The 21,677-nt window shown below is 37.5% G+C and overlaps 1 protein-coding gene and 1 pseudogene across 2 annotated transcripts; both read right to left on the bottom strand.

Moving 5' to 3' along the window:
* Nucleotides 1-8,599: 8,599 nt before the first annotated feature.
* Nucleotides 8,600-11,240, bottom strand: LOC147000942 (uncharacterized; annotated as a pseudogene).
* Nucleotides 11,241-14,906: 3,666 nt separating this feature from the next.
* LOC110307683 (cathepsin R) lies at nucleotides 14,907-21,055 on the bottom strand. 2 transcript variants are annotated; one of them, XM_021179921.2, is made up of 7 exons: nucleotides 20,930-21,055; nucleotides 20,501-20,623; nucleotides 20,259-20,408; nucleotides 19,587-19,811; nucleotides 18,970-19,132; nucleotides 15,833-15,950; nucleotides 14,907-15,006 (listed from the first exon to the last, which is right to left on the bottom strand). In XM_021179921.2, exons 1-7 carry the CDS (start codon nucleotides 21,053-21,055, stop codon nucleotides 14,907-14,909), a joined length of 1,005 nt encoding a protein of 334 aa, XP_021035580.2. The 2 variants fall into 2 exon arrangements, with proteins under 2 accessions (XP_021035580.2, XP_085686863.1); XM_085830737.1 differs by having other exon boundaries at nucleotides 20,501-20,620.
* Between the last annotated feature and the right edge of the window lie 622 nt (nucleotides 21,056-21,677).

Here is a 21,677-nt window from a genome sequence, read left to right as displayed (position 1 = left end):
ATCGTATCATCTGTAAAAAGTGATATTTTGACTTCTTCCTTTCCAATTTGTATCACCTTCATATTCTTTTCTTGTCAAATTGCTCTGGCTAGGAATTCAAGAACAATGATGAATAGGTAGGGAGAAAGTGGGCAGCCTTATCTAGTCCCTGATTTTAGTGTAATTGCTTGCAGCTTCTCACCATTTACTTTAATGTTGACTTCTGGTTTGCTGTAGATTGCTTTTATCATGTTTAAGTATGGGTCTTGAATTTCTGAACTTTCCAAGGCTTTTATCATGAATCGGTGTTGCATTTTGTCAAATGCTTTCTCTGCATCTAACGAGATGATCATGTGGATTTTGTCTTTGAGTTCGCTTATATACTGGATTACGTTGATGGATTTCCATATATTGAACCATCCCTGCATCCCTGGGATGAAACTTACTTGGTCAGGATGGATGATTGCTTTGATGTGTTCTTGGATTCGGTTAGTGAGAACTTTATTGAGGCTTTTTGCATCAATATTCATAAGGGAAATTGGTCTCAAGGTCTCTATATTTGTTGGGTCATTTTGTGGTTTAGGTATCAAAGTAATTGTGGCTTCATAGAAGAGTTTAGTAGAGTACCTACTTTTTCTATTTTGTGAAATAGTTTGTGAAGAACTGGGATTAGATCTTCTTTGAAGGTCTGATAGAACTCTGCACTAAACCCATCTGGTCCTGGGCTTTTTTGGTTGGGAGACTATTAATGACTGCTTCTATTTCTTTAGGGGATACAGGACTGTTTAGATCATTAACCTGATCTTGATTTAACTTTGTTATCTGGTATCTGTCTAGAAACTTGTCCATTTCATCCAGGTTCTCCAGTTTTGTTTAGTATAGCCTTTCATAGAAGGATCTGATGTTGTTCTGGATTTCTTCAGGATCTGTTGTTATGTCTCCATTTTCATTTCTGATTTTGTAAATTAGGATGCTTTCCCTGTGCCCTCTAGTGAGACTTGCCAAGGGTTTATCTATCTTGTTGATTTTCTCAAAGAACCAGCTCCTGGATTGGTTGATTCTTTGAATAGTTCTTTTTGTTTCCACTTGGTTGATTTCGCCCCTGAGTTTAATTATTTCCTGCCATCTACTCCTCTTTGGAGATTTTGCTTCCTTTTTTTCTAGAGCTTTTAGGTGTGTTGTCAAGCTGCTAATGTGTGCTCTCTATAGTTTCTTTTTGGAGGCACTCAGAGCTATGAGTTTTCCTCTTACAAATGCTTTCATTGTGTTCCATAAGTTTGGGTATGTTGTGGCTTCATTTTCATTAAACTCCAAAAAGTCCTTAATTTCTTTCTTTATTCCTTCCTTGACCAAGTTATCATTGAGAAGAGTGTTGTTCAGTTTCCACGTGAATGTTGGTTTTCCATTATTTATTTTGTTATTGAAGATCAGTCTTAGTCCATTAAGATCTGATAGGATGCATGGGACAATTTCAATATTTTTGTATATGTTGAGGCTTGTTTTGTGACCAATTATGTGGTCAGTTTTGGAGAAGGTACCACGATGTTCTGAGAAGAAGTTATATCCTTTTGTTTTAGGATAAAATGTTCTGTAGATATCTTTTAGATCCATTTATTTCATAATTTTTGTTAGTTTCACTGTGTCCCTGTTTAGTTTCTGTTTCCATGAAATGTCCATTGGTGAAAGTGGTGTGTTGAAATCTCCCACTATTTTTGTGTGAGGTGCAATGTGTGCTTTGAGCTTTACTAAAGTTTCTTTAATGAATGTGACTGCCCTTGTATTTGGAGCATAGATATTCAGTATAGAGAGTTCCTCTTGGAAGATTTTACATTTGACGAGTACGAAGTGCCCCTCCTTGTCTTTTTTGATGACTTTGGGTTGGAAGTCAATTTTGTTAGATATTAGAATGGCTACTCCAGCTTGTTTCTTCAGACCATTTTCTTGGACAATTGATTTCCAGCCTTTCATTCTGAGGTAGTGTCTATGTTTTTCCATGAGATGGGTTTCCTGTAAGCAGCAAAATGTTGGGTCCTGTTTGTGTAGCCAGTCTGTGTCTTTTTATTGGGGAGTTGATTCCATTGATATTAAGAGATATTAAGGAAAAGTATTTGTTGATTCCTATCATTTTTATTGTTAAAGTTGACATTCTGTTCTTGTCGCTGTCTTCTTTTTGGTTTGTTGAGGGATTACCTTATTGCTTTTTCTAGGATGTGGTTTCCGTCCTTCTACTGTTTTTATTTTTGTTTCTGTTTTTTTCTGTTATTATCCTTTGAAGGGCGGGATTCATGGAAAGATAATGTGTGAATTTGGTTCTGTCATGGAATACTTTTGTTTCTTTATCTAAGGTAATTGAAAGTTTGGCTAGATATATTACCCTGGGATGGCATTTGTGTTCTCTTAGTGTATGTATAACATCTGTCCAGGCTCTTCTGGCTTTCATAGTCTCTAGTGAAAAATCTGGTGTAATTCTAATAGGCTTGCCTTTATATGTTACTTGATATTTTTCCCTTTCTGCTTTTAATATTCTATCTTTGTTTAGTGCATTTTTTTGTTCTGATTTTTATGTGTCAGGAGGAATTTCTTTTCTGGTCCAGTTTATTTGAAGTTCTGTAGGCTTCTTGTATGTTCATGGGCATCTCTTTCTTTAGGTTTGGGAAGTTTTCTTCTATAATTTTATTGAAGATATTTGCTGGCCCTTTGAGTTGAAAATCTTCATTCTCATTTACTCCTATTATGGTAGGTTTGGTCTTCTCATTGTGTCCTGAATTTCCTGGATGTTTTGATTTAGGATCTTTTTCCATTTTGTATTTTCTTTGATTGTTGTGCTGATGTTCTCTGTGGAATCTTCTGCACCTGAGATTCTCTCTTCCATCTCTTGTATTCTGTTGCTGATGCTTGAGTCTATGGTTCCAGATTTCTTTCCTAGGGTTTCTATCTCCAGCATTGATTCACTTTGGGTTTTCCTTATTTTGTCCTCTTCCCTTTTTAGGTCTTGGATGGTTTTATTCAATTCCATCACCTGTTTGGTCATGTTTTTCTGCAATTCTTTAAGGGATTTTTGTTCTTCCTCTTTAAGGTCTTCTACCTGTTTAACAGTGTTCTCCTGTATTTCTTTACATGAGTTATTATAGTCCTTCTAGATGCCCTCTACCATCATCATGAGATATGCTTTTATATCCAGGTCTAGCTTTTCGGGTGTGTTGTGGTGCTATGGACTGGGCGAAGTGGGAGTGTTGGCTTTTGATGATGGTGAGTGGTCTTGGCTTCTGTTAGTAAGATTCTTAAGTTTACCTTTCACCATCTTGTAATCTCTGGAGTTACTTGTTATAGTTGTCTCTGGTTAGAGTTTGTTCCCTCGTGATTCTGTTATCCTCTATCAGCAGACCTGGGAGACAAGCTCTATCCTCTGAGTTTCAGTGGTCAGAGCACTCTCTGCAGGCAAGCTCTCCTATTACAGCAAAGGTGCACAGATATCTGGTGTATAGACCTCCCTCCTTGCCGAAGATGAAGGCTCAAAACAGGACCTGACTCAGAATCTGTGTTGCTTCAGCCTGTCCCAGAAGTTGTTAGCTTCTGTAGTCCATACTCTCATCTGCACAGACTAGTCTCGGAGGTAACCAGAAACCAAGATGGCTCCCCCAGGTGCTCCTGCAAAGCCCTCCCAGGCAGGATGGACACCTATCCTGTGGCCAGGAAGGTACCCAGATGTCTGGAGCCCCAAAGGGGGCTGCCTCAGAAGCTCTGTGGCTCCCGCTTGTCCCAGAAGCTGTTAGCTTCTGTAGTCCACACACTCACCTGTGCAGACTATTCTTGGTGGAGTCCCAGAATCAAGATATCTCCCATCGATGCTCTGGAGTCCACCTTCTTGAGTTTTTTATATATATATATATATTGGATATTAGTCCCCTATCTGATTTAGCATAGATAAAGATTCTTTCCCAATCTGTTGGTGGCCTTTTTGTTTTATTGACAGTGTCTTTGCCTTACAGAAGCTTTGCAATTTTATGAGGTCCTATTGGACAATTCTTGATCTTGCAGGACAAGCCATTGCTGTTCTATTTATGAAATTTTCCCCAGTGTCCACATCTTCGAGGGTTTTTCCCACTTTCTCCTCTATAAATTTCAGTGTCTCTAGTTTTATGTGGAGTTCTTTGATCCACTTAGACTGGACCTTTGTCCAAGGAGATAAGAATGGATCAATTTGCATTCTACTACATGATAACTGCTAGTTGTGCCAGCACAATTTGTTGAAAATGTGATCTTTATTCCACTGGATGGTTTTAGCTCCCTTGTCAAAGATCAAGTGACTATAGCTGTGTGGATTGATTTCTGGGTCTTCAATTCTATTCCATTGATCTACCTGTCTGTCACTGTACCAGTACCATGCAGTTTTTATCACAATTGCTCTGTAGTACAGCTTAATGTCAGGAATGATGATTCCACAAGAGGTACTTTTATTCTTGAGAATAGTTTTTACTATCCTTGGTTTTTTATTATTCCAGATGAATTTTCAGATTGCCGTTTCTAACTCTGTGAAGAATTGAGTTGGAATTTTGATGGGGATTGCATTGAATCTGTAGATTGCTTTCAGCAAGATAGACATTATGACTATATTAATCCTGCCAATCCATGAGCATGGGAGATCTTTCCATCTTCTGAGATCTTCCTCAATTTATTTCTTCAGAGCCTTGAAGTTCTTAATATAAAGATCTTTCACTTCCTTAGTTAGAGTCACACCAAAGTATTTTATATTATTTGTGACTATTGAGAAGGGTGTTGTTTTCTTAATTTCTTTCTCAGCCTGTTTATCTTTTGTGTAGAGAAAGGACATTCATTGATTTTTTTTTTGAGTTAATTTTATATCCAGATACTTCACTGAAGCTATTTATCAGGTTTAGGAGTTCTCTGTTGGAATTTTCAGAGTCACTTATATATACTATCATATAATCTGCAAAGAATGATATTTTAACTTCTTCCTTTTTGATTTGTATCCCCTTGATCTCCTTTTGTTGTTGAATTGCTCTGGCTAGGAATTCAAGTAATATTCAATAGGTAGGGAGAAAGTGGGCAGGCTTATTTAGTCCCTGTTTTTAGTGGGATTGCTTGGAGTTTCTCTCCATTTAGTTTGATAGTGGCTACTGGTTTGCTGTACATTGCATTTTTTGTTTGTTTGTTTAGGTATGGGCTCTGAATTTCTGAACTTTCCAAGACTTTTATCAAGAAGGCCTGTTAATTTTTTTCAAATGCTTTCTCAGCATCTAAAGAGATTGTCATGTGGTTTATGTCTTTGAACTTGTTTATATAGTGGATTACGTTGACAGATTTTCATATATTAAACCATACCTGCATCCCTAGGATGAAGCCTACTTGGTCATGATGGATGATCATTTTGATGTGTTCTTGGATTCAGTTTGCAAGGATTTTATTAAGTATTTTTGCATTGATATTCATAAGGGAAATTAGTCTGAAGATCTCTTTCTTTGTTGGATCTTTGTGTGGTTTAGGAATCAGACTAATTGTGGCTTCATAGAATGAAATGGGTATAGTGCCTTCTGCTTCTATTTTCTGGAATAGTTTGAGGAGAGTTAGAATTAGGTCTTCTTAGAAGGTCTGATAGAACTCTGCAATTTGCCCATCTGGTCCTAGGCCTTTTTGGTTGGGAGACTATTAATGATTGCTCATATTTCTTTAGGGGAAATTGCCTGTTTAGATCATTAATCTGACCCTGATTTAACTTTGCTACCTGGTATCTGTCGAGGAAATTGTCCATTTCATACAGGTTTTCTAGTTTTATTGAGTATAGCCTTTTGTAGTAGGATCTGGTGATGTTTTGGATTTCCTCAGGTTCTGTTGTTATGTCTCCTTTTTCACTTTTGATTTTGTTAATTCGGATACTGTCCCTGTGCCCTCTAGTTAGTCTCGTAAGTGTTCATCTATCTTGTTGATTTTCTCAAAGAACCAGCTTCTGGTTTGGTTGATTCTTTGAATAGTTCTTTTTTTTTCCACTTGGTTAATTTCAGCCCTGAGTTTGATTATTTTCTGCTGTCTACTTAGTGAATTTGCTTCTTTAGTTCTAGAGCTTGTAGTTGTGCTGTCAGGCTGCTAGTTTATGTGCTCTCTAGTTTGTTTGTTTGTTTGTTTGTTTTGTCACTCAGGGCTATGAGTTTTCCTCTTAGGACTGCCTTCATTGTGTCCCATTAGATTGGTTATTTTGTGGCTTCATTTTTAGTTAACTCTAAAAATTCTTAATTTCTCCTTTTATTTCTTCCTTGACCAAGGAATCATTGAGTAGAGTTTTGTTTAGTTTCCACTTGAATGTTGGCTTTCTATTATTTATGTTGTTATTGAAGATCAGCCTTAGTTCTTTAATCATTTTTATAGCTTCTCAGATAAAAATTTTCCATAAAATTACCTCAGAGATAAAATGTTTTATTCTCTAAGCTTAATATAAGTTCAAAGCAACAGTTTCACTTTGCCTTGCATTATCATTTTGCACGCCTGTGGCCTCTTCCTTGAACCTGTCTCAGGAGGAATTTTTTCCCTTGATCATTAACTTGTTCCAACTCTTTTTCTTCTTATTAAATTCTTAGTAAAATTTACATGATTGTGACATAGAACTCTATTTGAAAGTTTTTATTCTACAGGGCCTTTAAAATAATTGAATCAATTGAGTAGTTTGAAAAAAACCATTATCAGGGATTATGGAATCACTAGTTTGTCAAAACACAATTATTACACGAAAGTACATCTTAATATTGGTCTTTGAGTAAATTTTTCCAAAGGAGTGGGGAGATACCCATGTCATTAGGCTATGTAATAGCATTAGTAAAGGCATATCAGCACTCATAAGCCATTATGGAATGTAGTCTCTGGGGTTCATACCTCTCAAAGCATACACATCACAGTCATGCAAAATAGTGGGCCATCTACAGAAAACTCACTTGCTTTCCATAGTATTTTCTGCATGGTTTGTACCATATAAGTGTGTTCCATAAGTTTATGTATGTGGTGTATTCATTTTCATTCATTTCGAGACAGTCTTTAATTTCTTTTAGTTTTTATTTTATTTTTTATTATTGATTATTCTAATTATTTACATGCCAAATGTTATTCCCCTTCCCAGCCTCTCCTTTGCAACCTTCTATTCCATTCCCGCTCCCGTTTGCCTCAAGTCGGGTTTTTCTCTACCAACCCACTTGTGCGTCATGCCTCTAGCAACTCCCTTCACTGGGGCAAAAAGCCCCACAAAACCAACAGTCTTCCCTCCCATTGAAGCTAGTTAAGGCAATCCTCTGCTACACATGTAGCAAGAGTCATGGGCGCATCCATGTATGCTTTTTGGTTGGTGATTTAATCCCTGGGAGCTCTGAGGGGTCCAGTTAGTTGATATTACTGCTCATCGTATGAGGTTGCATTTCTCTTTAGCTAATTCAGTCCTACCCTAAGTCTTCTATTGGGGTCCCGAGGCTCAGTCAAAGGGTTAGGTGAGTGTCTGCATCTGTCTTAGTTAGGGGCTGGTAAAGGCTCTCATAGGACAACCAAACTAGGATCCTGTAGGCAAGCACTTCTTAGCATCAGAAATAGAGTCAGGATTTGGTGTCTGCAAATGGAATGGATCCCAAGGTGGGGCAGTCTCTGGATGGCATTTCCTTCAGTCTCTGTTCCATTTTTATACATTTGAAGATGACTCTGATATGCAAAGGCTTTACCACAGTGAGACCATTCATAAGGTTTCTCTCCAATATATGTTGTTTTCTGCATTTGGTGATAACTGTGATGTGCAAAGGGTTTACCACCTTGCTTATGTTCACAGGGCTTCACTCTAGTAGGAATAATTTCACAATCATGAAGGCTACAGAAGTGTCCAAAGGCTTTACAGTATTAAATGCATTTATAAGAGGATGATTCTTTGCATGCCTTTGAAGATAACTGTGGCATAAAAAGGCTTTATCACACTGATTGCTCTTGGAGGGTTTTGCTCCAGTATATATTCTTTTACATAGTTGAAGTTTTCCTTAATATGAAAAAGTTTTATTACATTGCTTACATTCACAGGGTTTCTCTTCAGTATGTGTTCTTTGATGTATTCAACTGTTTTGTAACAACTGGATTATCATGTCAATTATATTTGTCAGGTTTATTTCTAGCATTGTGTGTGTGTGTGTGTGTGTGTGTGTGTGTGTATCTGCAGACTACTGTAACATGCAAAGACTTAATCATATTGAATACCATCCTAGTGTTTGCCTACAGTATGAATGGTTTCACGTCTTTACCATGATGATCATATCCATAGTGTTTCTCACCAGTATTTTTCTTTAAAGTATTCAGAGATAACAGTTTTGTGAAAAGGTTTTCTCACTTCTATCATACTTGTAGGATTTCTCTCTAATATCTGTTCTTTTCTACATTAAGAGATAACTGTGATATGTAAAAGATTTACCACATTTCTTGTGTTCATATGATTTCTCTACAGTATAATTACTTCCATGATGATGGAGAGTACAGTAATGTGTGAAGAAAGACCTTACCATTTCAAATACCTTCATAGGGTTTCTCTCCCAGATAATTCCTTTTATGTTTCTGGAGACTATTGTGATTTTCCAACGCTTCATTACAATGATTACATCCATAGAGTTTCTACAGCATGATTCCTTTTATAGTATTGGAGAGTACCGTAATGTGCAAAGGCTTTATCACTTTGATTACATTCAAAGGGTTTCTCTCCAGTATGTGCCCTTGTATGTATTATGAAACTATTGTGTTGTGAATAGGATTTATCACATTGATTATATTTGTAAGGTTTTTTTTTTTTCTAGTATGTGTTCTTTTCTATATTTGGAGATGACTCTATCATGGAAAGGGTTTATCACATTGATTACATTTGTAGAGTTTCTCTAGAGTATGTATTACTTTATGTATTTGAAGATGACTGCTTTTTGCAAAGGCTTTACCATATTGATTACATTCATAAGGTTTCCTTCCAGTATGTGTTCTTTCAAGTATTTGAAGATACTGGTATTGTGAATATGCTCTATCACATTGATTACATTTGTAAAGTTTCTTTCTAATATCTGTTCTTTTATGTATTTGGAGACTACTATGACATGCAAGGACTTCCCTATGTTGAAAGTCTTCAGAGGCACCTTCATCCCAGTCCTTTCTGCTGGGGCAGAGTCTTGACTGGTCTGCTCCCATGAAGACACCATATCATAATCCATCCTAGAGGACTCACTGCACTCAGAAGAGTTGGTAAGAAGCACCACTATCCCCGGAGTCCCAGAGCTGCCACTGGAAGACGGGTGGACTTGGGACACATCACACAGCAAAACCCCCACCCTCCCAAATACCACTCCTCTTCTGTACCTTCTGCCACTTCCTCCTGATATTTTCTGCTGAGGCAGACTCTCAGCTGCTCTGTTCCCATGAAGACTTCATATCCTGACTCATCCTAGAGGACTAGCTGCACTCAGAGCAGTTGATGACCTGCTACATTTAGAGTAGTTGAGGATCCACTACACACAGAGCAGTAAGGTTCAACTACACTCAGAGAAGTTGGACAACAGCTTGACTGCTCCCCTGAAAACTAAACAGTCTAAGAGCCTCTCAGGATATCTACTGCAACCAGAGCAACAGATCAGGAACTTCTCTGCCCCTATGAAGAGCCCCCAGTTGGAAGACGCCATTAGTGGTGTGCTACAGCAAAACTGCAGGCCTACCAGGAGACCTAAGGAACCCAGGGACAAAAGAGGCAGATTTCAGACAGCCATCCAGACCAACAATCACCAGGGATGTCCAGATGGCAAAAGGCAGGCATAAGACCATAAGTAATAGAAGCCAATATACATGGGAGTCATCAGAAAACAGTTCTCTCACCATAGCAAGCAATGAATATACCAACACACCTGAAAATCAGGAATCTGTCCTAAAATCCTATCTCATGAACATAATAGAGTCTTTGAGGAGGATATCAAAAACTTACTGAAAGAAATACAGGAAAACAGGTGAAGGAATTGAATAAAGCAATCCAAGACCTAAAAGTGGAAGTAGAAACCATAAAGAAAACACAAATGGAGGCAAACCTGGAAACGGAAAACCTAGGAAAGAGGTCAGGAGTTACAGATGTAAGTATCACCAACAGAATACAAGAAATAGAAGAAAGAACCTTAGGTATTGAATATACTGTAGAAGAAATTGATATAACTGTCAAAGAAAATTCAAAATATAAAAAATTCCTAACCAAAAGCATCCTGGAAATTTAGAACACAATGTAAAGACCAAATCAAAGAATAATCAGAATAGAGGACAAAGAATCCTAGCTCAAAGGACCTGAAAATGTCTTCAACAAAATCATAAAAGAAAACTTTTCCAACCTAAAGAAGAGATGGACATAAAGGTATAAGAAGCCTATAGAACACCAAATAAATGGGATCAGAAAAGCAAATCTTCTAGTCATATAATTATTAAGCCACTAAATTCACATAGCAAAGAAAGAATATTAAAAGCTGCAAGGTAAAAAGGCCAAGTAACATAAAATTAGACCTTGGGGATATACCGAAAAGATGTCCCACCATGCCTCAGGGGCACATGTTCCATCAGGGAGTTGACCTTAAATCCAATAAATTGTGGTTGATATCTCCTAACATTCCTGACACTGTTTCACCAATTGGTATATTGCAGGCAGGCCATCCTTGTATCTCACTGAGTTTGAGGCTGGGTGATATTACTGATTACGTTTCTTCTCAGGTGTCATGCAAATGTCTCCTAACCCTCAAGGGACTGGAGGTACCAGGGAGTTTAGAGGTCATGTGGTGTGGGAGGTGGGGATATCCACATAGAAACAGGGGGTGGGGAGCAGGTATGGGATGTGCAACAGTTAGAGGGTGACTCAGGGTGGAATAAAATTTGGAGTGTAAAAAATAAATAAATATTTTTTTTCTTTAAAAAAAGCCTTCAGAGGGTTTCTATTGAGTTTGAGTTCTTTCTTGATTTTGAAGATGACTGTGATATGTTAAGGCTTTATCACATTGTGTATATTCATAGGGCTTCTCTCCATCATGATTTATTTCATACTTTCCATGTCTTCTATCACTTTGCCAATGTTCTTCAATATTATATTCTTCCCAATAGTAGCCTATAGTAGTGAAGTTCCTGTAGGTCTCCAGCATCACATCTTTGTAAAGTCTCTTCTGAGGTGGATCCATCAAGAACCACTCTTCCCAAGTGAAGTGAACATGTGCATTATCATAGGTCAATGCATCCATGTTGTGAGTTCAGAGATTTCCTGAATTTCCCTTACAGCACCTAGCACACAGAGCACAACAAACCAACGACTCAAGCCTCCTCAGCTATAGTATTGAACTAGCGACATTATGCCCCTACTTGAGTTCTTTATATATTTTGGTTATTAGCACTCTATCAGATATGGAGTTGAAAAAGATATTTTCCCAATCTGTGGATGGTCAGTTTGTCCTATTGACAGTGTTCTTTGCCTTACAGAACCTTTTGAAATGGGTTCAAAACTCTTTTCCACGTTTTAAACCTATCTTGTTGATTTTCTCAAAGAACCAGCTTTTGGTTTGGTGATTATTTGTTTCGTTCTCGTTCTTTATAATTGCTTGATTTCTGCCCTGAGATAGGTTATTTGCTGCCCTCTATGTCTCTTGGATGCATTTGCTGCTTTTTGTTAGAGCTTTCAGGTGTGCTGTTAAGTTGCTAGTGTAGGATATCTCTGATTTCTTTATGAAGGTGCGCAGGGCTATGAATTTTCCCCTTAGCGCTGCTTTCACTGTATTTTTTTCAGTTTCTATGAGTTTCAAAGTTTTCTGATGTTCTTTTTTTACTAATTTTTATTATATATTTTCTTTATTTACATTTCAAATGTTATTCCCTTTTCTAGTTTTCCCTCCAAAAATCCTCTATCCCCTCCCCTCTAACCCTGCTCCCCAACTCATCCACTCCCATTCCTGGTCCTGTCATTCGCCTATATTGGGGTATAGAGCCTTCACAGGATCAAGGGCCTCTCCTATTGATATCCTCCTTTAATCCATAGTGGTCAAATAGGATGCATTGTGTTGTTTCAATTTCCTTTTTTTTTTTTTAATCTTTTGAGACTTGTTTTGTGTTTGAGAATGCATTCAAATTTGAAAAGGATCCCATAATGTGCATAGAAGAATGTATTTTCTTCTGTGTTTAGGAGAAATGTTCCGTAAATATCTGTTAGGTTCATTTGATTTATGCCATCACTTATTTCCCACCTTTCTCTGTTTCATTTTATCTGGATTTCTGTCTATTGTTAAGAGTATGACATTGAAGTCTCCCACTATGAGTATGTTGTGATAAATATGTTACTTAATCTGTAATAGTCTTTTTATGGACTTGCTTGTGTTTGATGAATAAATATTAAGAATTTATATGGTCAGGCAGGGCGAGGTGGTCCACGCCTTTAATCCCAGCACTTGGGAGGCCAGCATGACTGTACAGAGTGAGTTCAAGGCCAGCCAGGGCTACACAGAGAAACCCTGTCTCTAAAAAAAACAAAAACAACAAAAAAAAAGAATTTAGATGGGCACTTCTGGTGTTTTGGGCCTGAAATTTTCAGGTTGAAAGTTTTTTAAAACAGCCTTCTGTAGGACAGGATATTAGTTAGATACTGCTCAAATTTTGAATTATTATGAAATGTCTTTTTTCTCTCTCTATTATGACTGGAAGTTTTCCAGGGTATTAGTAGTCTTGGCTGTCATCTGTCCTCTTCTAGAGTTTATAGTCTCCCTGGAGAAATCAGATGTTATTCTCATAGACCTGTTTGTATATGTTACTTTGTCTTTTCTCCTAGCATATTTTTATAGTGTTTCTTTGTTCTGTATGCTTATTGTTTTGATTATTATTTATTAAGAGGAATTCTTACTTTGCATTGGTCTATATGGTTCTTTAAACTTGTACCCTGTGCCTAAATACAGGATTCCTTCTTTAGGTTAGGAAATTTTCTCCTGACTTAGTTGACATTATTTCTGCACCTTTGATTTGAGTTTCTTCTCCTGTCTTTTTTTCCTATTTTTCTAAGGTTTGGTCTTTGCATGGTGTTGCATATCCCATGGGTTGCTTCTGTTTCTAATGTTTTTTTTTCTTTTTTAATATTTTTATTATGTATTTTCCTCATTTACATTTCCAATGCTATCCCAAAATCCCCCATATCCTCCCCTTAACCACCCACTCCCCCTTTTTGGCCCTGGCATTCCCCTGTACTGGGGCATATAAAGTTTGCAAGTCCAACGGGCCTCTCTTTCCAGTGATGGCCAACTAGGCTATCTTTGATGCATATGCAGCTAGAGTCAAGAGCTCCGGGGTACTGGTTAGTTCATAATGTTGTACCATCTATAGGGTTGCAGATCCCTTTAGCTCCTTGGGGACTTTCTCTAGCTCCTCCATTGGGGGCCCTGTGATCCATCCAATAGCTGACTGTGAGCATCCACTTCTGTATTTGCTAGGCCCCAGCATAGTCTCACAAGAGACAGCTATATCAGGGTCATTTCAGCAAAATCTTGCTAGTGTATGCAATGGTGTCAGTGTTTGGAGGCTGATAATGGGATGGATCCCTGGATATGGCAGTCTATAGATGATCCATCCTTTTGTCTCAGCTCCAAACTTTGTCTCCGTAACTCCTTCCATGGGTGTTTTGTTCCCAATTCTAAGAAGGGGCAAAGTGTCCACACTTTGGTCTTCATTCTATGCCCCTCAACAGAGGAATGGATACAAAAAATGTGATACATTTACACAATGGAGTACTACTCAGCTATTAAAAAAGAATGAATTCATGAAATTCCTAGGCAAATGGTTGGACCTGGAGGGCATTATCCTGAGTGAGGTAACCCAATCACAAAAGAACTCAAATGATATGTACTCACTGATAAGTGGATATTAGCCCAGATTCTTAGAATACCCAAGATATAAGTTTCTAATGTTTTAAATGTAACATTTTCTTTAATAAAGGTATTTATTTCTTTTGCTTTTTTTTCAATTACTTAGGAATCTTTCTTTAGTCCCTTATATCTGTTGTTGAACCTTGCTTCAGAGGACTGTGTTTGAATATCTAATGTTTTCATTTTTCAACTTCCCTCAGTTTTGTTTTTGTTTTTTGATTCTATTTCTAATATTTGACATTGAACTATTTTACCTATTTCCATCCACTGTTTCTGTCTTTATTGATTTCTTCACTTCTTCTTTCACAAACACTATAATATTTTAAAAGTACATTTAAAGTATTTATCTCATGCTTCAACTATCTTTCACTTATCAGAGTTCTAATGGAAGCTCATACAGGGTCAAAGTGATAGAAAATGGAGAGTCAGAGACCAGCATTATGCACTGGAGGAGCACATGATGCCAAGATACTGCACAAATGAGCCAGGAATTGAAACTGTATGAAGTTATGTCAGCTAAACTTGTTAAATCCATAAATTATCAAATATATTTCAGAGCTGGGTTTCTGAAGGATAAATAGAACCCTTTAAGCCAAGCAAAATCAATAATGGAATATGATCCATCATAGTGAATATACCCACAACTTTGTGAACACCAGGATACCATTCATTTTTGAGTTCCTGAGGAATTGCAAGTATGGCCACAAAAAGACATATTTTAAAAAAGAGAAAAGATCTAGGAATTATATTTGCATTTATTTTTTTAAAGGATTTTATTTGCACAATCGGTAAAGCTGGTTATTTTGAAGGAATAATAAACATACATTTAGTTAGAGCAGTAGTGCTCGTAATGTCAAAATAGTTGAAGGGTCCCAGAATCACATTACAAGGTTGCTTTTCAGGGACACAAATCTTGAATATACCAAGCAAAGGCAGGTCGCTGACAAGCAGATAGCCCTCCCCTAGAAATGCTGTCTTCTGCCAAAACCTTCCTTGTGGCCACCAGGGTTCTCAAATAGTAGGGTAGTGAGCATATGAAGCAATTCCACAGTGGTTGTTCTTGTCTTTGGCGAGCTTCATGTAGCCTCTAATGCCCCATTGTTTACCCCAGCTGAAAAACAAATATGTGTTCCTTTTAGTAGACAGATCACTGCATGTTGGATTGATTTTAATAATTGACAAGGAATCAACTTAACAGATAGATAAGAAAAGGCAAATGATCTACTCCTGGGTTCCAAGAGATACCTCATATAAGACTGCAACACAACAACATAGAGTGGACAGACTGACTATCTACCAATTCATGGTTCAGAATTAACAATTTTGTCATAGTTTAGAAAAACAATGGCACAGACTTAATATAGCCACCCAAAACACAGATGGCAGAATTTGAACATTATGATTTTCCATTGTGAGTAGGTTGTGAAAATTCAGAGATTAAGGACTGGAGATAAATTCAAGAGCCATGTAAACTGAAACTGACATTTTGTTGTACATGTAACTCAAGTTCTCAGGGAATGGTGATAAGACAAACATGGACCAAGCTGGGTAACCAAATTAGTCAGTGAAATCCTAGATCAGTGAGAAACACTGCCATAATTTTGATGTTGGATAATGATTGAGAAAATAATTGAGGTTAACATCAGACCTCTGCACAGATGTTCTTGCACACTCATGTATCTACAGACATGCAAACATGTACACATGTACACATAATTCCCACGTGTACATAAGAAAATAAGAACAACTATTATTCAACTTAAATGAAACAAAATTTTTCTTTTTTTCTTTTTTAATTTTAGGCTATGTATCCAATTGCTGACTTGCAACAGCAAAATTCCTTCACTAATCCCCTAAAATGTTAGGCAGTGCTTTTAACCACTGAACCATCTCTCTAGGCCTTGGGACTTCAAATATACAATTTTGGCAATTTATACCTGTTCTTGATCAGCCAGTAGTGATTACCATCGGTCTCATTTCCCTTAAATCCATAACCAACCACGAGGACTCCATGAGTCACAGTATCACTGCTACAATTTGGCTCATGGTAAATACCTAAGAAGTAAAATGAAAGGTGATTGGTGTAAGAGGCACAGGCTATCTGACAGTGAGTTCTGTCACCAACAGTTTTCAAAGGAGGTATTTTCAAAAATTGTAAAATGACACAAACTACAATTCAAATAAATAGCTGTATGAATTGTTACCTTTCTGTACACAAAGGATAAACAAGCAGAGTAGGAAATTAGGGAAACATCACCCTTCTCAATAGTCACAAACAATATAAAATACCTTGGCGTGACTCTAACTAAGAAAGTGAAAGATCTGTATGACAAGAACTTCAAGTCCCTGAAGAAAGAAATTAAAGAAGATCTCAGAAGATGGAAAAACCTCCCATGCTCATGGATTGGCAGGATCAACATTGTAAAAATGGCTATCTTGCCAAAAGCAATCTACAGATTCAATGCAATCCCCACAAAAATTCCAACTCAATTCTTCAACGAATTGGAAAGGGCAATCTGCAAATTCATCTGGAACAACAAAAAACCTAGGATAGCAAAAACTCTTCTCAAGGATAAAAGAACCTCTGGAGGAATCACCATGCCTGACCTAAAGCTGTACTACAGAGCAATTGTGATAAAAACTGCACGGTACTGGTATAACGACAGACAAGTAGACCAATGGAACAGAATTGAAGACCCTGAGATCAACCCACATACCTATGGTCACTTGATCTTTGACAAGGGAGCAAAAACCATCCAGTGGAAAAAAGACAGCATTTCCAACAAATGGTGCTGGCACAACTGGTGGTTATCATGTAGAAGAATGCGAATTGATCCATTCCTATCTCCTTATACTAAGGTCAAATCTAAGTGGATTAAGGAACTCCACATAAAACCAGAGACACTGAAACTTCTAGAGGAGAAAGTAGGGAAAAGCCTCGAAGATATGGGTACAGGGGAAAAATTCCTGAATAGAACAGCAAAGGCTTGCGCTGTAAGATCGAGAATCGATAAATGGGACCTCATAAAGTTGCAAAGCTTCTGCAAGGCAAAAGACACCATCAATAAGAAAAAAGACCACCAACAGATTGGGAATGGATCTTTACCTATCCTAAATCAGATAGGGGACTAATATTCAATATATATAAGGAACTCAAGAAGGTGGACTCCAGAAAATCAAATAACCCCATGAAAAAATGGGGCTCAGAACTGAACAAAGAATTCTCACCTGAGGAATACCGAATGGCAGAGAAGCACCTAAAAAAATGTTCAACAACCTTAATCATCAGGGAAATGCAACTCAAAACAACCCTGAGATTCCACCTCACACCAGTCAGAATGGCTACGATCAAAAATTCAGGTGACAGCAGATGCTGGTGAGGATGTGGAGAAAGAGGAACACTCCTCCATTGTTGGTGGGATTGCAAGCTTGTACAACCACTCTGGAAATCAGTTTGGCGGTTCCTCAGAAAATTGGACACAATACTACCAGAGGATCCAGCAATACCTCTCCTGGGCATATATCCAGAAGATGTTCCAACCGGTAAGAAGGACACATGCTCCACTATGTTCATAGCAGCCTTATTTATAATAGCCAGAAGCTGGAAAGAACCCAGATGCCCCTCAACAGAGGAATGGATACAGAAAATGTGGTACATTTACACAATGGAGTACTACTCAGCTATTAAAAGGAATGAATTTATGAAATCCTAGGCAAATGGATAGATCTGGAGGGCATCATTCTGAGTGACGTAACATATTCACAAAGGAACTCACACAATATGTTCTCACTGATAAGTGGATATTAGCCCAAAAACTGAGGATACCCAAGATATAAGATACAATTTGTTAAACGCATGAAACTCAAGAAGAACGAAGACCAAAGTGTGGACACTGTGCCCCTTCTTGGAATTGGGAACAAAACACCCATGGAAAGAGTTACAGAGATAAAGTTTGGATCTATGAAGAAAGAATGGACCATCTAAAGACTGCCATATCTAGGGATCCATCCCATAATCAGCTTCCAAACGCTGACACCATTGCACACACTAGCAAGATTTTGCTGAAAGGACCCAGATATAGCTGTTTCTTGTGAGACAATGCCGGGGCCTAGCAAACACAGAAGTGGATGCTCACAGTCAGCTATTGGATGGATCACAGGGTCCCCAATGGAGGAGCTAGAGAAAGTACCCAAGGAGCTAAAGGGAACTGCAACCCCATAGGTGGATCATTATTAGAAACTAACCAGTACCCCAGAGCTCTTGTCTCTAGCTGCATTTGTATCAAAAGATGGCCTAGTAGGCCATCACTGGAAAGAGAGGCCCATTGGACTTGCCAACTTTATATGCCCCAGTACAGGGGAATGCCAGGGCCAAGGGGTGGGGGTAGGTGGGTGGGGAACTGGGGGGGGAGTGTATTGGGGACTTTTTGGATAGCATTGGAAATGTAATTGAGGAAATTAACTAATAAAAAAAATAAAAAAAAAACTGAGGAAAGATAAGCAACCACATGGCAGACATGGAATAATAAAAATGAGCTGCAACCTAAAATAAATAAATAAATAAATAAATAAATAAATAAATAAATAAATAAATAGCTGTATGAATTGTTACCAAAAACATAACTATAGGGTTTTACAGAAAACTGAAGAAATTCTAATAGTGTTTATTTGTTGGTAAACACCTGTCTATGTGCTTATGATATAAAAATCCTTGGAATTTTGTGGGTTGGTTGTTGTTTTTGTTGTCAGAATCTCATGCCATTTTTAACTCTCAGAAGGTTAAATTATTTACTTCAAGAGGCTCTGTTATACTTTGATTTCAGATAATCAGTTTCTATAGATACCTAAAATATCTATCAAATGAAGAAGTTAAATTTAGCTAAGCAATAAGCTTTATAAATTTTAACACGTTAAATTGCATGTGGGGTCATATCAGGTGAATTGTGAAGAATAAAGTCTGGAAGCTCAAATATTTAAATGACATTTATACATAAATACCAATCAATAAATATGTTGTAACATAGGGATGCCACTAGTTTTTTTTTTTTTCTTATATAGAAGTAAACATGCGTACCTCCCTTATAGTTCTTGAAAGACTCATGTGAAGCATCAATTCCAGCAGTGATGGGCCCAATAGTTGCTACAGCAGCCATTAGGATATCCTCACTTTTGGGGAGGGACACAAATCCTGTTATTTCAGCCTTAGAATTCTTTGGATTATACCTGCATGGTCCATCCTTTAAAAGACAAGTAAGAGACTCAGTTACTTTCACTCACCTTCTGGGGAACAAGACTCAGAACCATAGCACTCTGTACTTTGAAGCTGAACACACCTAAAGTCTATTGCCAATAAATAATCCCAGGAAGTGAAATGCTATTGAGAGATTTAGAACTGAAAATTAGTTTGCATATCTTTAATGACAATGAATTTGTCTTCCTATCTTTGAGAAATTTTAATGGTTGAAAAACATATATTATATGTATAGTAGTTTGCATATTCTTCATAGAAGAAAATAGAGCTGCACCAAAATAATTTCATCAGAAAGCTATACAGATATTGAAAAACTAATGACAGATTTAATGATATACATAGTAGTTCTACTAAATTGTACCCTGAAGATGGTGGATTATCTCTACAGTTGTCTTACATTCCAAGCTGAGTTAAAGTAACAGCATAGGATGTCCACTTACTTTCCCTTCATATGGATATGTTTCCTCAGACTCCAGACCACCATTGTGCAAAACATACTGGAAGGCATTGTATGTATCACCACCAAGACAACCATTGTTGCCTTGAGGTTTAGAACAGTCCACCAGGTTCTGCACACTCAGAGGGGTGAGTTTGCCTGTTTGCCAGATTGCCTGTGCTTCTATGGCACCAGTCACAGCAAATGCCCAACAAGCATCACAGTCTCTCTGAACAGGGAAGAAAGGGTTGTCATAGATAAATAACAACCTGGCAACAAGCTAGAAAAGTTATTACTGCATGAAAATTATTTAATGTCAATTGATTGATCCCTTGGAGATATCAGACTCCTAAAAGACATTACTACTGGCAGTTTGCTCATGCTCTAGTCATGGTCATATACATGAACATTTGAAAGGGACTACTTGTTTTGTGAGTTATTAAGGGCAATAAAAGGGGACACAAGTTCCACAGAAAGATAGGTGAACACTAATAGGGAGTATATGTGGTATATTTCTAGGATTAAATACATTTAAAATATATGAAGCATTCTAAGAAGAAAAAATATTATTAAAAAATGAACGGCATATTACTCCACACTTAATGTGCACATAAAACACCGACTCTTTTACCTTTTCAACACAGTTTAAGAGGATGGGAATGTAACACCTTAATACCTGTCTCCGTACAGGAGTCACATATCCTTTCTTCCACCAATCGACAAATTTGGGGAGAATACTGCCAGCTTCACGTTTCATGATACTTTTCCCCTCTCTGTGAGTCCAAACTGGAATTTCAATCATCATTTTCCTGAATTCTTCATCAGTCTTCAAGGAGAAGTATATAAATAGTTATATAAAAAAACACCTTATAAAGTACTAATGAGAGCACAGTGTGAAGCAATCCATGCCATACCCACCTGGTCACCAAAATCATTCATTTTCATGGTGAAGCCATTCTTACCCAGGCTGTTCTCCCTGTTGTGCAGTTTGATCATTTTCCATTTTTCTTCCCAAATCACTCTCTTCAGTTTCTCTTCCTTCTAGAAATGAGTGTAATGAGTATTATTCTTTCTGATTAAACTCCTTCTTAATATGCCCTTGTGGACTAGCTGCTGCAGGTGAATAGAGTCCATAGAGAGGGATCAAAAACACTATATCCAGGCATTTACAAAGGGGAATCTGACCACCCTGTTCTACCCGTGGTTGTGATTAGATAAGCTCTTAATGGTGGTGGTTTTTTTTTTGGGGGGGGGGCATGGAACTGTGACTTCTCATGTGCTTTATCACTTGCAACAGCAATGAAAATTCACTCTTAGGTCCTTCTCGACAGTTTTCATGTTACCAACCAGGCTATATGATTTGTTATATTTTATCTTCCAGTCTTGCCATTCAGCATCCAAACTTGAATCAAGTACTGGAACACCTGAGGCCACTCCCAAATACAGGAAGGCTATGAAGACAACAGCAGCCATGTCTCAAGTACCTGGAGAGGGGAGAAAACTTAAGAAATAGCTACACACAGACTTTTTAAAAAATGCCCTTTTCTCTCTTTTCTGCAAAAAGAAGCCACTAGTTGATAAAATTCTTTGAACTATACCTCCAAATACATTTACAAGATTATGGAAAAGGCTAAGGATATGTTTGATCTAAATCATGCACTGGTGGTTATGAGATTCATTGAAAACTGAAGAGCCCATGGTGTACTGTATGTTACCAATTCAGAAAGATCTTTACTCCGTGAGATTCAGAAGCTTAAAATAAAATAAATAAAAGAAAGAAAGAAAGAAAGAAAGAAAGAAAGAAAGAAAGAAAGAAAGAAAAACAATAACAAAAACCACAACAACAAACCATGAACTTAGGATATCACTAACTCATGATCTCTACTCATAGAAGATTCTATTATTTGATATTGGATTCTAATTTTACAGTGATGTCAAAGTTCAGGCCACACATCCTATCTCTTCCTTATCTACAGTAGGTATTGAGCTTGTCTTAAACTCTTGTTGCTTAAATAAAAAAATTGTATGATGTCTTCTATTAGGATTTGGGAAGAGTCACAGGAATCTTTCTGTCCTATACATGGGATTATGCAAC

This window comes from Mus caroli, unplaced genomic scaffold, assembly GCF_978045245.1.
Source record: "Mus caroli unplaced genomic scaffold, Mus_caroli_1 scaffold_15, whole genome shotgun sequence".
In the NCBI taxonomy this organism is placed as follows: domain Eukaryota; kingdom Metazoa; phylum Chordata; class Mammalia; order Rodentia; family Muridae; genus Mus; species Mus caroli.
The sequence above is the reverse complement of the archived record's forward strand: the minus strand, read 5'-3'. Positions and strand labels throughout refer to the sequence as shown.

Coding starts and splice junctions, on each gene's coding strand:
- LOC110307683 (XM_021179921.2), bottom strand. CDS start 21,055: ATGGCTGCTGTTGTCTTCATAGCCTTCCTGTATTTGGGAGTGGCCTCA. Junction 20,409..20,500: donor TGAATGATTTTGGTGACCAG/GTGGGTATGGCA, acceptor TTCTCCTTGAAG/ACTGATGAAGAATTCAGGAA. Junction 15,007..15,832: donor TACTGGCTGATCAAGAACAG/GTATAAATTGCC, acceptor TTTGTTTTTCAG/CTGGGGTAAACAATGGGGCA.